Genomic DNA, 13,564 nt, shown 5'->3' on the forward strand with positions numbered 1-13,564 from the left:
CATTGAATACTTTTGTTAGATAAAGTGGTTTCATGACCCAGGATCTCCAGTTTCAAATGCTACATATTAGATTTCAGTGTTTTCATCATCTTCCATTGTGGCCATTTGTGTTTGCCTACTGGTGTGTACAGTACATTCACTTTTAGCTCATCGTTTTGACGGTTTCTTTGTCAAGACTCTGGCAGGTTGATGAAACACAAGACACTTTAAAGTAGGAAATGTCTTCAAATTTCACAGCATACTCCTACAACTGGCCGACAGGCTCCTTTTATGTTATAGTATAAACACAGAAAAAACATGGCTTTAATACGTCATGTACCTCTTGCTCTCTTTTCACTTAGCATTGGTCAACTTTGAGATTGGGAAAGAGGAGCTACCCTCCGTTGGCAATTTAGGGTATGTTTTAACACAAGAAGCACGGTGAGCATAGTAAGAGCTACCAAGACACATAGCAGGGCCAACAGGGCTATGACCACTGCAGAGGAGTGCACCGCATCTGGTTCATGTCCAGGTGTGGGGGGAAAGCCAGCCTTATTTGTAGACAGGTAAGATCCATTTCCTTGGGCCGAGGATGAATAATTTGCTGAAGCGCCCTGTCCTGTGGGCGTGCTGTGACAAGTTGGGTCGTCTTGAGGGACTGGAGGGGTCAATCTAAGTTGTGAATCCGAGGTTACTGATGGGGAGAGGCTGAGTGACAAACATTCCTCGTAGCTAAGGGTCTCCAGTGAGATGTTTGGAGGATACACAGGAATCATGAGAAAATCTCTGTTAGTATTGTTCTTATTACCTGTTTTCACCAAAGACTTATCCAGTGTTTTGTCAAGTCTAGACGGGAGGTTAGTTAGTTCAGGTTTGTTTCTTTTGTTGGGCTTCAGGATCAGAGGACAGATAGCTACAATGGAGAGGTTTAGCAGCAGTTGGTGAGCTAGGTGAAACGGCTCTGTGCACACAAGGTCCATGGCCATCTTAAGCCTTCCACTCAAAAGCCAACGGTAAAGATACAAGATGTCGCATTCACACACCCACATGTTATTACCCAGGTCTACAGATCTGAGTCTCGGGAGCCCGTCAAAAGCACTCTCAGGTACCGAACGCAAACAATTGCCGTTGATCTTGAAAATCTGCATATTGACCAATGAAGACATGGATAGCAGGTTGAGTGCTGATATACAGTTGGCGGAGAGGTCTAAATATGCGAGTGAGGGAGGCAGCTTTGCAGGCAGGCTGGTCAGCTGGTTACCTTTCAACAAGAGGACCTGCAGTCTGTTCAGGCCCCACAGTGCTGCAGGTTGGATGGCCCGGATGCGGTTATCTTCCAGGTCGAGCCGGGTGAGGTTGCCGAGGTGCTGGAGTGCCCCTGACGTGATGTAGGTGATGCGGTTCTCCTGCAGCTGCAGGGTCTGCAGGCTGGGAGGCAGGCCACGAGGGAACCGGGCGAGGTGGTTCTGACTGAGGCTGAGCTCCTGCAGGCCAAAGAAGGGCCTAAGCAGGTGGTCAACGTTACACAGATGGTTCCTGGCCACTGACAGGCCCGACGTACTGAGGGGGACGGAGTCCGGGAGAGACCGGAGACCCAGGGACTCGCAGAGAACCAGGCTCCCCTGCTGGAGGCAGCAGCAGCCGGGTGGGCAAGAGGACAGCAGCAGCAGGCAGACGACCGGAGGACAGGCGGACAGAACAAGGAGGACACTGCAGCATCCACTCCAAGGCATCTCTCACTGTTAACCAGAAACCAAGACAAAAAACAACCAAAGAAACAACACATGCATTATGCACTGTATTGTGTATTAGGTCAAGGTACGAGTAGTGTTTGGCTAGAGATTTCCTCTTTCAGATGAGACGTACATATCTGTTATTTGCTATTTGTCTGTCCGTCCGTCCATCTATCTATCTATCTATCTATCTATCTATCTATCTATCTATCTATCTATCTATCTATCTATCTATCTATCTATCTATCTATCTATCTATCTATCTATCTATCTATCTATCTATCTATCTATCTATCTATCTGTTTATGTATCATTGTATTTATTTATCTATGTATGGATGCTGTATATTATATGATGATGTATGTATGTATGTATCTATCTGTCCGTCTGTCTGTCCTAGATTACCTATAGATAAAAGGATCATTACTTACCATTCTTCTATTGCTGTTTGATCTGATCTGGCTGTCCCTGCAGTCCTGATCTCTGGTCTCTATGGACAACCATCTTCTTTGAGAATTCCAAGCAGATGCTCATAAAAGTTTAAAGAGACCCTCAAGGTGCTGTATTACCTTACAGCGATCATCTTCTTTATCCATAATGCGCCATTGTGATTAGTGCCAAATGGGATTATGCCGGTCGGTCTAAAGTTTTAAAAAACTTGTACTCAATGGAATTCGAAGGTGTTAGTAAGCACACCGATTGACCCAAGCTACCGTGTCAAAATAGCGCTTTCAATAGCACACTCAACCTCAAACAGATAGCGTTAGGCAAAAACACAATTCTTCATCCTGCTGGCATGTTCTCTTATTCCTGGGCATGTGTTTCCTTGCGAAAAGTGAAAGTTAAGCGTCTGTATTTTCTAGAATTATTTAGCACCTCGCTTTCTAAAGAGCAGGGAATCCAACTCGAGTTTTAGTCTCCAATGTCCACCACAACAAGCGGTTCATTATCTTTGACATTTGAGCTCTATGCCAAGTTTGCGAAACTTACAAAACACACACAAATAGAGATACATATATATTCGATTCATGCGGCTACAATAGGTGTCTTGTTTTTTATGATGACATTTGTTGTATTTATAGTTCAGCCTGAGATTATAAATGAATCCTATTTTTTGTAAAAATTAAAAAAAAAACTTAAAGGACAATTCCGGTACTTTGAACATTGAGCCCCCTTTCTGGTTTGTCTAGGATGAAATAGAGTTGTTAACACTGAAGTTTTGAATATTGGTCCTGTCTCGAGTATTTGGCTAATTTCGAATCGCCCCTGCCTGCTTCACAATGGCTGGCTATGGGCATTCACAAACACCGTTCCGTTTCCGGTCTCCGTTTCCATTTCATTTCCAAAATGCCAAATAAAACACCACAGAAACTGTATTTCACTACGATACTTGATGAGGAACATCAACGAACACCACTAACCACTCGATGAGTTTCACATTTCTGAAAACGAAGGTTAAGGGGTGTTTGTGAATGAGAGACTTCCTTTAAGAGATTTCCCTTTACCTTTCAGGCTATAAAACATAGGTTGGTTAAATTTATTATAGCTAGTTATGACTTTTTAAATGACATCAACTAATTGAAACTACATTTATTTACTTTATGTAATTACTTGTACCATCACTGGACATGCCTATTTTCTACACTAATTCTTTCTGACTAGAATCATTGTCTGCAATGTTAAATGGAGGGATTGTTAAAGTTGATCCTTTTTCAGAGCAAAGTCGCCCTTGTATCGGGTTGAAAACTGTTAAAATATTAATAGAATCTTGTACGGACAGTAGTCAGACAAAAGTGGCCCTTGTCATTTGCTCTTAACGGCAATCTGAAATTACCTGATAAAAGTGGTGGCTGAAGTGAGTAAGTTACATTATACAGGTTTAAAAAATAAAGCAAGCTGAGAATATAAATTTACACTTGCACACGCAATTTGTTTTATTGTTTGAATAAATATTTAAATAGGGTAAAATACGCCAAACAAGTTTCCCTTTAATTTATCTACATATACAAAAAAAACTAATACAAAAAGAAACAAAACAAACAAAGCAAATACTTAAGTAAATACTAGTAGTTTTTTTTTTGATTATGTAAATAGTATATAGACAAGTAGGCTATAGGCCTATAACCTACTTGTAAAACAAGTAAACAAGTTTACAGGATTCACTTTTTGCATCATACAGTAAATCAGATAGGAGGAGCTCTCTAAAATAATAAGTTGATAACAATAAACGTTCATACTTTACGATCAACAATTAACCAAATGTTTTGCAGTTATTGTACAAACCTTAAAGGCTATGGTTAGAGAAGACCAAACAAATATAAAAGCAACACAATTAACAAAGCAAATTATTTTTATTCATGAGAGACTTTAATTTCAAATATTTTGTCAACTGTATTTAATTTTAGTGTTTGCATTATCAATTAAAAAATATCAGTTGCTATCCTTCTATTATAATGTACTCGATGAGGCTTCTTTGTATAATGTTGATGAATCAAATCCTGGATGAACACAAATAATCTCACATATATTTTAATAAGATTTAGTAGGGGAAAGGGTAGCACAGCCTGGGTGCGTCTTTGAAAAAAGGAAATCTCTTTTACACTAATACAACTTCAGCTTGTTGTTTATACATCTCTCTGAATATGTTCTCTGCTCTCCACTAAACATCCGGGTATCTTTCCCCATCTATGAATGCCACACTATGTATTTATTATTTTTTTTTTCTGATTCTACTTAATCTTCCAATCTTTCTACCTCAACTCAACGGTGGTCAAGAGAGCCAGTTGGAGCCTTCCCTTAGTGGTGGGCCTTCTTCAGGTGGCAGGTGCAGACCACATGCGCCTCCTCTATCTGCTTCAACCGATCCTTAGGGCTCCTGGCCTCCTCCCTCCTCCTCTCCAACACCGGCTCCTCCGTCTCTCTCACCTTTCGGACCTCCTGGGGAGGCGAGGACCTCCCCTCCCTGCCCTTCTCCCCCACCAGTGCCTTGGACGGCATGCGCAGGTTCTTGGGCGAGGCCATGGCACTCTGGATCTGGACGCTCTTCACGTGGTCCACGGCGTAGGGCCGGTACTCCTCCACAGGATTGGCCTTGGCCACGGCGGCCTGGGCCTTCCAGGCCGGGGCGCCGGCGGGGGGCTTATAGGCCTCCAGCTTGCGCTTGTGACTCATGGCGGAGGCGCAGCACACGATGAAGACCATGACGATGAGGAGGGAGGCCACTACGATGATGATGAGCATGTACTCCTGCAAGAAGTCCACCACACGGCTCAGCACAAAGTCCTTGAGGCGGATCATGGTGGTGGTGATGCCGTTGACCAGGGAGGGAGGGGCCGAGGTGACCTGGGCGCTCCCCTCCTCCACCGGGGCCGGGGGCCTAGTGGAGAAGGAGGTGGGGAACAGGAGCTCTGGCTCTCCTCCGTCTCCGCTGCCTCCGTCCATGGAGGCGTTGAAGAGGAGTGGAGAGCAGCGGCAGCCGCTAGCCAGAAACAGCAGCACTGCCGCAACACACGTGAAACCAGAGGAGGTCACCATCATTCTCCTCTTCAGAGCCCTACGAGGAGTAGAGGGTTTTAATTCAAGTTTCAATCTCATCGGCTCATTTTAGAGGCTGGGAATACCACAAACATTCCATCTCCTGTGAAGCACAGGTCTGATGGGTGGCTACTAGGTGGATGACTCAAATTCACACATGGCCTTCCTCCAGAACACTGACCCTAGGGATTTGTAGGCAACCATTTTGTAACCCAAATGCCTTACCATTTAGATTATGACACTTGAAATCGATCAGCTTTGAATCCAATACCGCAGCTTATTAATGTGAAATGCATCATAAGAAAAGACCAAGAAAAGTGTGCATATTCTGGGAAAATTATGGTGTTCTGGTTCTTGGTCACAGGTAAAAAAGAAAGAAAGAAGGTAAATCCTTCTCTTTTTTTACTAACATTTTCCATGTTGTATCAAATCTATTTTTTGCCTGTAGTCAGTAAGCGGTCATTATTTATTTTGGGGTGGAGGCTGAGTTTAGGATTGAAGGGTTTATAATTTGTAGAAGAGGGAGGCCACCGTCCACCACACCAAAGCAAGGAGGAAACTATATATTCTCCAAGGAGCAGAGACGAGAGGCGTGGGAGACCTGTGGCGAGAGAGCCTCTATATTTACCACTGGGCAACAGCTGCATCAGAACACACTCAACAATAGTCAGGCCATTCCTGCATACAGTAGAGAACAAGGTGTTTAATTGTTAATAGTTTAAAATAACGCAAATCCTTGTGAAAATGGAATTAGAACATCATAGAAATTAAATTGTAAAATGAAATATATATTTTAAGCATTAGGGTTGAGAGGCAGTGAATTTCTTTCGCAACAATGATAGTGTGACATTTGATTTTGCTGTTTATCTCGATCTATCTCTTTATTTATTGTTAAATTAAGTCTACTTAAAAGCCTCAGTCTAGAGTTCTATTATTATCCGTTGCTAACAGTCAATGCCTTTACCTATAGTGTGCAATTAGACATGGCTGCCTGTGATATGCAGCCTTCTAATCGCCAACATTTAGGACTGTACTCACTGCTATGTTGATCTTCTTGGAAGACGTCTCGCTGTGTGGCCACAATGTATGCATTATGAATGGGTAAACTAGAAGGTAGGCCTCATTCTCTTACCGCTGTACAGTGAGAGCAGCCTAGCCCTGTGTAAGCAAGGCCTTTTTTCTAGCCCTGTAATTATCTCTTGGTAAATCATGGTAGGTTCTTCACATTAAGGCTTTCAACAGGCAGATTCCACCATGTTACACCGGTCCTATTCAACTATATTTGACATGGAATTATAAAGTGTATTTGTTTATATATATATATATTTTTATATATATATAAAATATTACTTGACCCCTTCAATACCAGTTCCTTTCGCTTGAGGTTACTAAGGAGAAACCGTTTTTCATTTGGACAACATGGGTGGGATCCCGGTCCATATGCGGTTCACTATTCACCAGACTGACCTGTCTCTGTTTAGCATTACCGGCTTGTCTTTGGTGTAAACTTAAGTTCTCAGGGAAAATCTACGGAATCGCAGGGAGAATCTAGTGAGGACAACACCTGCTCAAAGACAGATAAAGATCTGGTGGAATACCGAAATTATCCCATTACACCCAAATTCATTCAATTAAAACATGCACAACCGCTGCAGTTAAAGAGAAATACCATACCATCAAACAAAACAAGGTAATTAACAATCCTGAAAAAAAAAGATAGAACAAGCATGATCCAAGTATTATATTGTGACAATATGGTCTGCAATATGGTCCTAATCATTGAGCATAGGACCAACACAGCCTACTGTTGGATCCCACTGGATTCCTCACTATTGTAGAAAGCTTTGAACAGAAGTGTCCACCAAACTGCCCTGAATTCTATGAATCGAAAAATAAGAAAAAAGTGAAAATACTTACGGTACAGAATTCTTTCGCTTTGTTCTTAGAATACAAGCTGACGGAGCGGCAGAGAGAGGGATGGAAGGAGAAATGTGGCTGGGGAAGAGGTTACAAGAAGAATCCACCCAGCTCGTTCTGCTCCATCCCTCTATTTCCAGACTCTCCTCCCTCTTTTTCTTTTTAATAACACATCCACTAACCTCTAAATGTTCTAGAGCAGTGGGGACTCAAAACATGATTCTTCACACCAGGGGCATAGGAATGAGTTTAACATTGGGGGGGGGACACATATCGGAAACCTGACAGATCCGTTAATGGTTTGAACAGAAATATGTCATAAATTAACTACACTGAAAAAATTCACAAATATATTTTATTCTACTAAAAAGATACATTTGTAAATGTAAAGGAAAACACATTTTGAATGGCAGTAATGAACTGATAAATATCAAATCAATTCTTTAATTGCTCAATCATCCAGTTTTTTTGAATAAGAAGCGGTGAAAAGACGCTGTGTTACGCTTTCAAAATAAAATAAAATATTTTTCTCCCCCCGGTATCATTTTTAGGTGGGACAAATGCGCCTGTCTCCAATATTGGAGGGGACACGTCCCCTCCGTCCCCCCCGGTTCCTATGCCCTTGCTTCACACGAAACTGGTCAAGATAGATGGAATATTTGTGTGTGCTTTATCTCAGACATGCCGTCTGAGATGTAGGCACTGAACAGGAAAATAATAGCTTTTGCAGGGGAAATGTGCAAGTTACAACTTACATGTTCTTACATTAAACTTAACAAATGTATCCTTCTTTAGGATCTTAAAGAATGTGTGTGTGGGGGGTAGGGGAGTAAAACAACAATTTGACCGGTTAACGGTTAAAGTTATGGTGTTCGTCTTGGTTTTACTGTACTCTGCAGCAGTAGAACAGCAATGGGTATTCCTGGGCCTGCAGGGCGAGTCTCTAGGCTTCTCTTTTCCCTCTCTAATTAGATCCCTGTGATTACAGTATGACTTCTCTGGCCATGTACAGGATCCTTCCACAGGGAGGTTAAATTCAGAAACACATGTACCAAGTGAAGACATGCACTTCATGTGGTCCATTGCAGGCGTCAGCTGGTAGGAGTCTGGAAGAGAAATCGATTCCTGTTGGGAGCAGAACTGGAAGCTGTAATTTGCATTAATTTGATCCTATAACAGGTGTATCAAGTACTAAGTACACCTTTCAGAATATTCACATCTAAAGAATCAGTTAAAGATATAGATTAGTCACCAATTCATTTGCAACATTGATCATTTCAATTAAATAAATAACAGATTTATCAAACATGTATATACAAAAGTAACCATAAACAAAAGTAAAAAAATGATATTGAAAAACACAACACTGATGATCCACCCTTAAAATGTCTTTATTAACTTTCTTATAATCAACATCGATACTTGAAGCAGGGATATTGAGCAGAGATGCTGAGCCAGCCTCCGACATGATTACTGATCCTGGTTCATATTCATAATGCCTTAAAATGAAGAACCAATTCATTTTGTTCTCTCCACTCACATGATGTATTATGGCACGGTGTAGGAACACACATACGGGAGATATGGATGGGGGGGGGGGGGGGGGGGGGGGACAGTTAAAACCCAATAGAACCCAACTCTCATACAAATCCCCTCCTCAGCACAAAAAGATCGTCATTATTTACACAGCTTTCACTCATTTATCCCAGACCTTTCATTATACACATTCATCAATCTATCAACCTACCGTGTCCCTTTTGATCAACTATTCACTACCCATCTCTCAAACTAACCTTCTGCTTCTCCTTGCGAGGCCCAATAGTAAGACTTCAAGTCTATGCGTCTCCTGGGTACAGGTGACACATTTAAAAATAATAATCAGATCAACAATAGTCAATCAGGACCAGAATGGTCCATTGCTGCCTGGATTGTGGAGTTGTATTAGAGTGACAGGCTTGCATTAATAAAAAGAGCCAACAAAACCTTGCATTGATATAAGAACTCTACTGTGCTCAACACAGCTGGTCTACAATGTGTTTCAAGAATGTTCAATCCACTGACGAAATCAAGACCGCCATGCTTTTAAATAAGAGTCAATGTTTGGGTCAATATAAACACTGCTGGCTCCATGGTCATTTTCTGTGTGTGTGCCTCAAAAGGAAGTTTAGGTTGCATCTACCAAAAGTTTCATCTAACCGACGTTCCTCAGTCTTTCCCATTTCTGGACAACCCGCACTATGGCACTTCCTTGTCTCAACAGTGGTAACACACTTTTAAAAAGGCAATCGACAGCAAACCACAAGCTGGCTCACCACCCCTCTATCCGATCAGGACCGAGTTTCTATCCTTTTTGGCAAATCCATCAAGACAATTAAAACTGGACAAACACCTACATTTACCCCTAAACTAATTCAACTAGTACGTTGGAATTTGAAGCATTTGCGGAAACGACCATAACAGAAATAAGCAAGGAGTGGAATGTGCAATGCAGGATACAAGCACAGATGGAGCGATGAAAAGAACAGCAAAGCAATGACCCAATGATTCAATTGGCTGCAGTAATAGGTATGCCTTTGTCACATTCTGGCATGAATACTTCATAACCAATCCCTCCCAAATTTAGCTGCTTACAGATATAATGAAAAATAAGCATTTAACATGAAACAAATGAGGTGCATCTTTTTGAGAACGCACAAAGAAGGCCAAAGATATGAGGCACGACTGACGCCTCAAGACTGTTGAACGGGTTCTCGACAGATTTGCCAGTTGATGCAGGTGGGTCGAGACATTGAACAAACTTTGTTTTGCATGAATTCACGTTTGGACAGGATAGAACATGAAGTATTTGACCAGAGGAATGGAAAGAAGAGAGTCCCAGTAAAGAAGCCCAGATATACAAACACAAAAACCAAGGGGAATGTTACAGCATTTAAAAGAAAAAGTAAATGACATATCTGAGAATTTAATTTTGAACCGGCTCCCTGTCTCCCAATGGCATTATTAGTCACAAAGTGGGAATGGAATTAGTTAAAGTTAGAGTGGGGACAGCGACAGTACCCAAGGCTGCATTAGGGTCAGCTTTATGGTATGTTTTCATGGTATGTTTTTCCTTTGCCTAAAACAATAGCTTATGAAATAACTTCAAAACTTTTTATCATTAATTCTATGAGCATAAGGTGCTGGTTGCCCTATTATGGACACAATGGATTGTCTACATATGTCCAATCAGTATGTTTAAAACAAGATCACAACACGAAGGATGTCGTCAGCGTATGTCAAAAAGTTATCAGGTTTGTGAGTGTGGCACATTACTTTGAGTTTGGTTGAATTATTTGAAGGATTTAATTCTGCCTATCATAGTGACTTCTTCCTCTAAAGATTGAATTATGCATGAACGATACTGATCAGAATACACCACTGAGTCCTAGGCTATACATTTGGAATGTTCCCGCAAAGAAATATATAATAAAAATACTGTCAAAAAGGTGTAAACAAGACAACTTTGAATATGGCAACAGAATGCGTGCTTTGGTTGATGAAATACTGTCACCGACTCAGAAAGAAGAAATTAAAGCAAAGAAAAAAAACAAAACATATCCACTTCGAAAAAGTGTGATCTTGGTCATAATTGGAAGAGAAAATAGCCAGAAAGAAAGAAAGCATATTTTCTTCTAAAGTTTGCCTTGAGTCCTTTGGGATTCGTTCAGCGCTGACTGAGGAGGGGTAAGGGGCTGGTTAAGAAAATAATAATAAATCAGGAATGTTGCTAGGCAGGCTTGGGGAAGAACTCCGTCATTGAGTTTGGCATTGACTAGTCCTGCCCACCGCCCAGCCAATGGAAAGTCCTGAATTGTAGTGGGTTCGATGGATGATGAGGGGGGTGGGGGTGGGGGGGGGGTGTAGGGAGGACGGGACCAAACCCTTAAATGACAATTTTGGACATCTGCTCTTCAAGTTGGATGATTCTCTTTTCCTGACTGCTCACCAGCTCCTTGAGGGATTTAATCTCGTTCAAGATCTCATCCAGCTTGGCTTCACCCTTCTGCGAAGAGAGTGGGGGGGGGGATTAATAACAGCAAACCAGTTTGGGTACATTCATTTGCAGAAGAACCATGGCCGATGTATTTCCAGTCAGTTGAACTCTGGTTCTGCTGTAGGCTCTAAACAGTTAACAGACTTTTGAGAAGCAGGCTGTAATTACAGAGAGAGAGAGGCGGGAGGGCAGGGCGGGGTCTTAGGGAGGAGGTTGTGGGCACTCAGAGACGTGCTTTACCAACATCTACAAAACCTCTGCCCTGCCCCCTAAAGCGTATATGCCCATGAACGAAGACGCAGCGGCACAATGTCGGGGGCCAATAGCAGGGCTCCATTTAGTGTACAGAAGCAAGATGGCCCAATGCCCAGAGAGAGAGAACATGTTAAATAAAGACACAGCTTTGTTATTTTAAACAGTGGAAACTAAATTCAAAACACACTGGGATAATGTAGACAAGACACACACCCAGACACTGAAACACACACCCTGACACTGAAACACACACTCAGACACACACAACTCACTATGGAGGGAATGGGGCTTGAGGTCTTGGTGGCGGGTCCCGTCTTCTCCATGTTCTTTGCCTTGTTGTCCAGAATGTTCTTCTTGACCACTTTGAGGTCTCGGTTCTTGCCGGGGACATAGCCGTTCTTCAGGGAGACGAGGATGGGGTCTCCATTCTTGCCCTCAAACCAGTCCTCTGCCTCCAGAGCCGGGTCCGGCCCCGCCGTGTCGGGGTACAGGTCGTCCTGGAACAGGTCAGACTGTGGAAGGGGGACCGTTAAGGACCACAGCGTAAGAGGAAGCTCATCATGTTGGCCTTTCCTTTTCTATGATGACACTGGGCTGTTCTCCATGCTAAACGAGTGTGTTGTTGGGCTGGAGCAGCAAGAGGCCAGCAGGGGGAACTTCCTGTTCATACGATTGGAGCTGAACTCACCTTCCTGGGCACCGTCATGATGATGGGCTCGCACTTCCTCTCCTGCAGCTTGTAAAAGCTGGAAACACAAGAACACACACATCATCATCCACTACTACAAACATCATCCACTACTACGCACCCATCATCTACTACTACGCACCCATCATCTTCTACTACGTACCCATCAGCCACTACTACGCACCCATCATCCACTACTACACACACTCTCACTCACACACACACACCCTCCACACCCATCATCCACTACTTCACACATCCACACACACCCATCATCCACTACTACAAACACATTCTCAACTACTACACACATTGGCTGTGTCTCAATTCACGGGATGCATCCTTGGAAGGGTGCATTTGAAGGCTGATTGCGTCACTGCGTGCATCAAGGCTGTCCCATTTCGAAGGCTCCCTCAAATGCGACAAATGTGGCCTTCTTTTCCCGGATTTGAAGGATCCACCGGCTGGATCCTTCACGGCCCAACGTATCCCAAGATTTATTGCGCAATGGATTTTTTCAGAAATGGCGTCAGAAAGAGCGGAAGCATCAGTTGCAGCAAATAACATATTCAATGACAAAACTATGTAAAAACATTTTTTTATATTAAAATAAAGTTGGGACTATTTTAAATTTGTAACTTTATTGCCAAAGTTCAATTTCATTAACACGATCCATATAAGGTAAACTAAAGGGAAATTGTTTCGTTCCAGGTGCTCTGTACAAATAGAAATTACAAGCATAGAAGATAAGATTATAAAAAATAGAAAATTATAAATAAAATACAATAAAATAAAAGTAAGAATAAAGTAAGAAGTGGACTTCTAAGTGAAAGTGGACATCTCTTAGTGGGTTATATAAAACGTCTCCATATTTCTCCTCCGCCGTCTGGTTTGAACCTCAGCTGTCAGGGTTGCTAGGTGACAGGAGCGGCGCGTCATCACGCAAGGTATAGGGTGTTACCGGCTTGTTACGCAAACTTGAAATGCTACGTAGGCCAGACCGTCTCATTTAAAAACGTTTGTTCGGCCTTTGGTCCGGCCTTCACGGTCTATGAAGGCCACACCTTCATAGACCGCGTCCTTCGAAGGATGCGTCCCCTGAATTGAGAAACAGCCACAATCAATTACTACACACAGGGTGTTGAATTTCGGGAGTTAAGTATAAGGCGAATAGTCAACAAAAAAAAGAATACTAATCAAATATTAAATTAATATTAAAATGTTTATTCTTTCATATTTTGTAAATGTGTTTGGCTAACGTAAGCTAATCTCGCCCCACGTAAAAACTAAATGCTTTTGTCACCTTAAGCCTAATGAAAAATTAAGTTTTTCTGCACGTCAAAAATCAGCCGCGATGCGAATATGTGGCAAATTCATTTAATTGTGCTGGTGAATTGCTCCAGACAAATGTAATCCTCCACCTAT

At 42.2% G+C, this 13,564-nt stretch overlaps 2 protein-coding genes across 2 annotated transcripts in view; both read right to left on the reverse strand.

Annotated features, from left to right (window-relative positions):
* Positions 1-4,508: 4,508 nt before the first annotated feature.
* tmem119a (transmembrane protein 119a) lies at positions 4,509-5,249 on the reverse strand (the record flags this gene model as incomplete). The annotated part of the gene is made up of 1 exon (XM_079757207.1): positions 4,509-5,249. The coding sequence occupies one exon, from the start codon at positions 5,247-5,249 to the stop codon at positions 4,509-4,511; it is 741 nt and encodes a 246-aa protein (XP_079613333.1).
* A 3,289-nt stretch (positions 5,250-8,538) lies between these two features.
* Positions 8,539-13,564, reverse strand: part of coro1ca (coronin, actin binding protein, 1Ca) — a 65,435-nt gene continuing 60,409 nt past the window's right edge. The window contains exons 9-11 of the mRNA XM_079751557.1: positions 12,140-12,197; positions 11,724-11,963; positions 8,539-11,205 (exon numbers count right to left, since the gene is read on the reverse strand). Of these exons, the coding sequence (XP_079607683.1) occupies positions 11,086-11,205; positions 11,724-11,963; positions 12,140-12,197 (418 nt within the window). The 3' untranslated portion in view covers positions 8,539-11,085. The remainder of the gene's footprint in view (positions 11,206-11,723; positions 11,964-12,139; positions 12,198-13,564) is intronic.

Source organism: Pollachius pollachius, assembly GCF_949987615.1.
Source record: "Pollachius pollachius genome assembly, chromosome: 1".
Classification (NCBI taxonomy): Eukaryota; Metazoa; Chordata; class Actinopteri; order Gadiformes; family Gadidae; genus Pollachius; species Pollachius pollachius.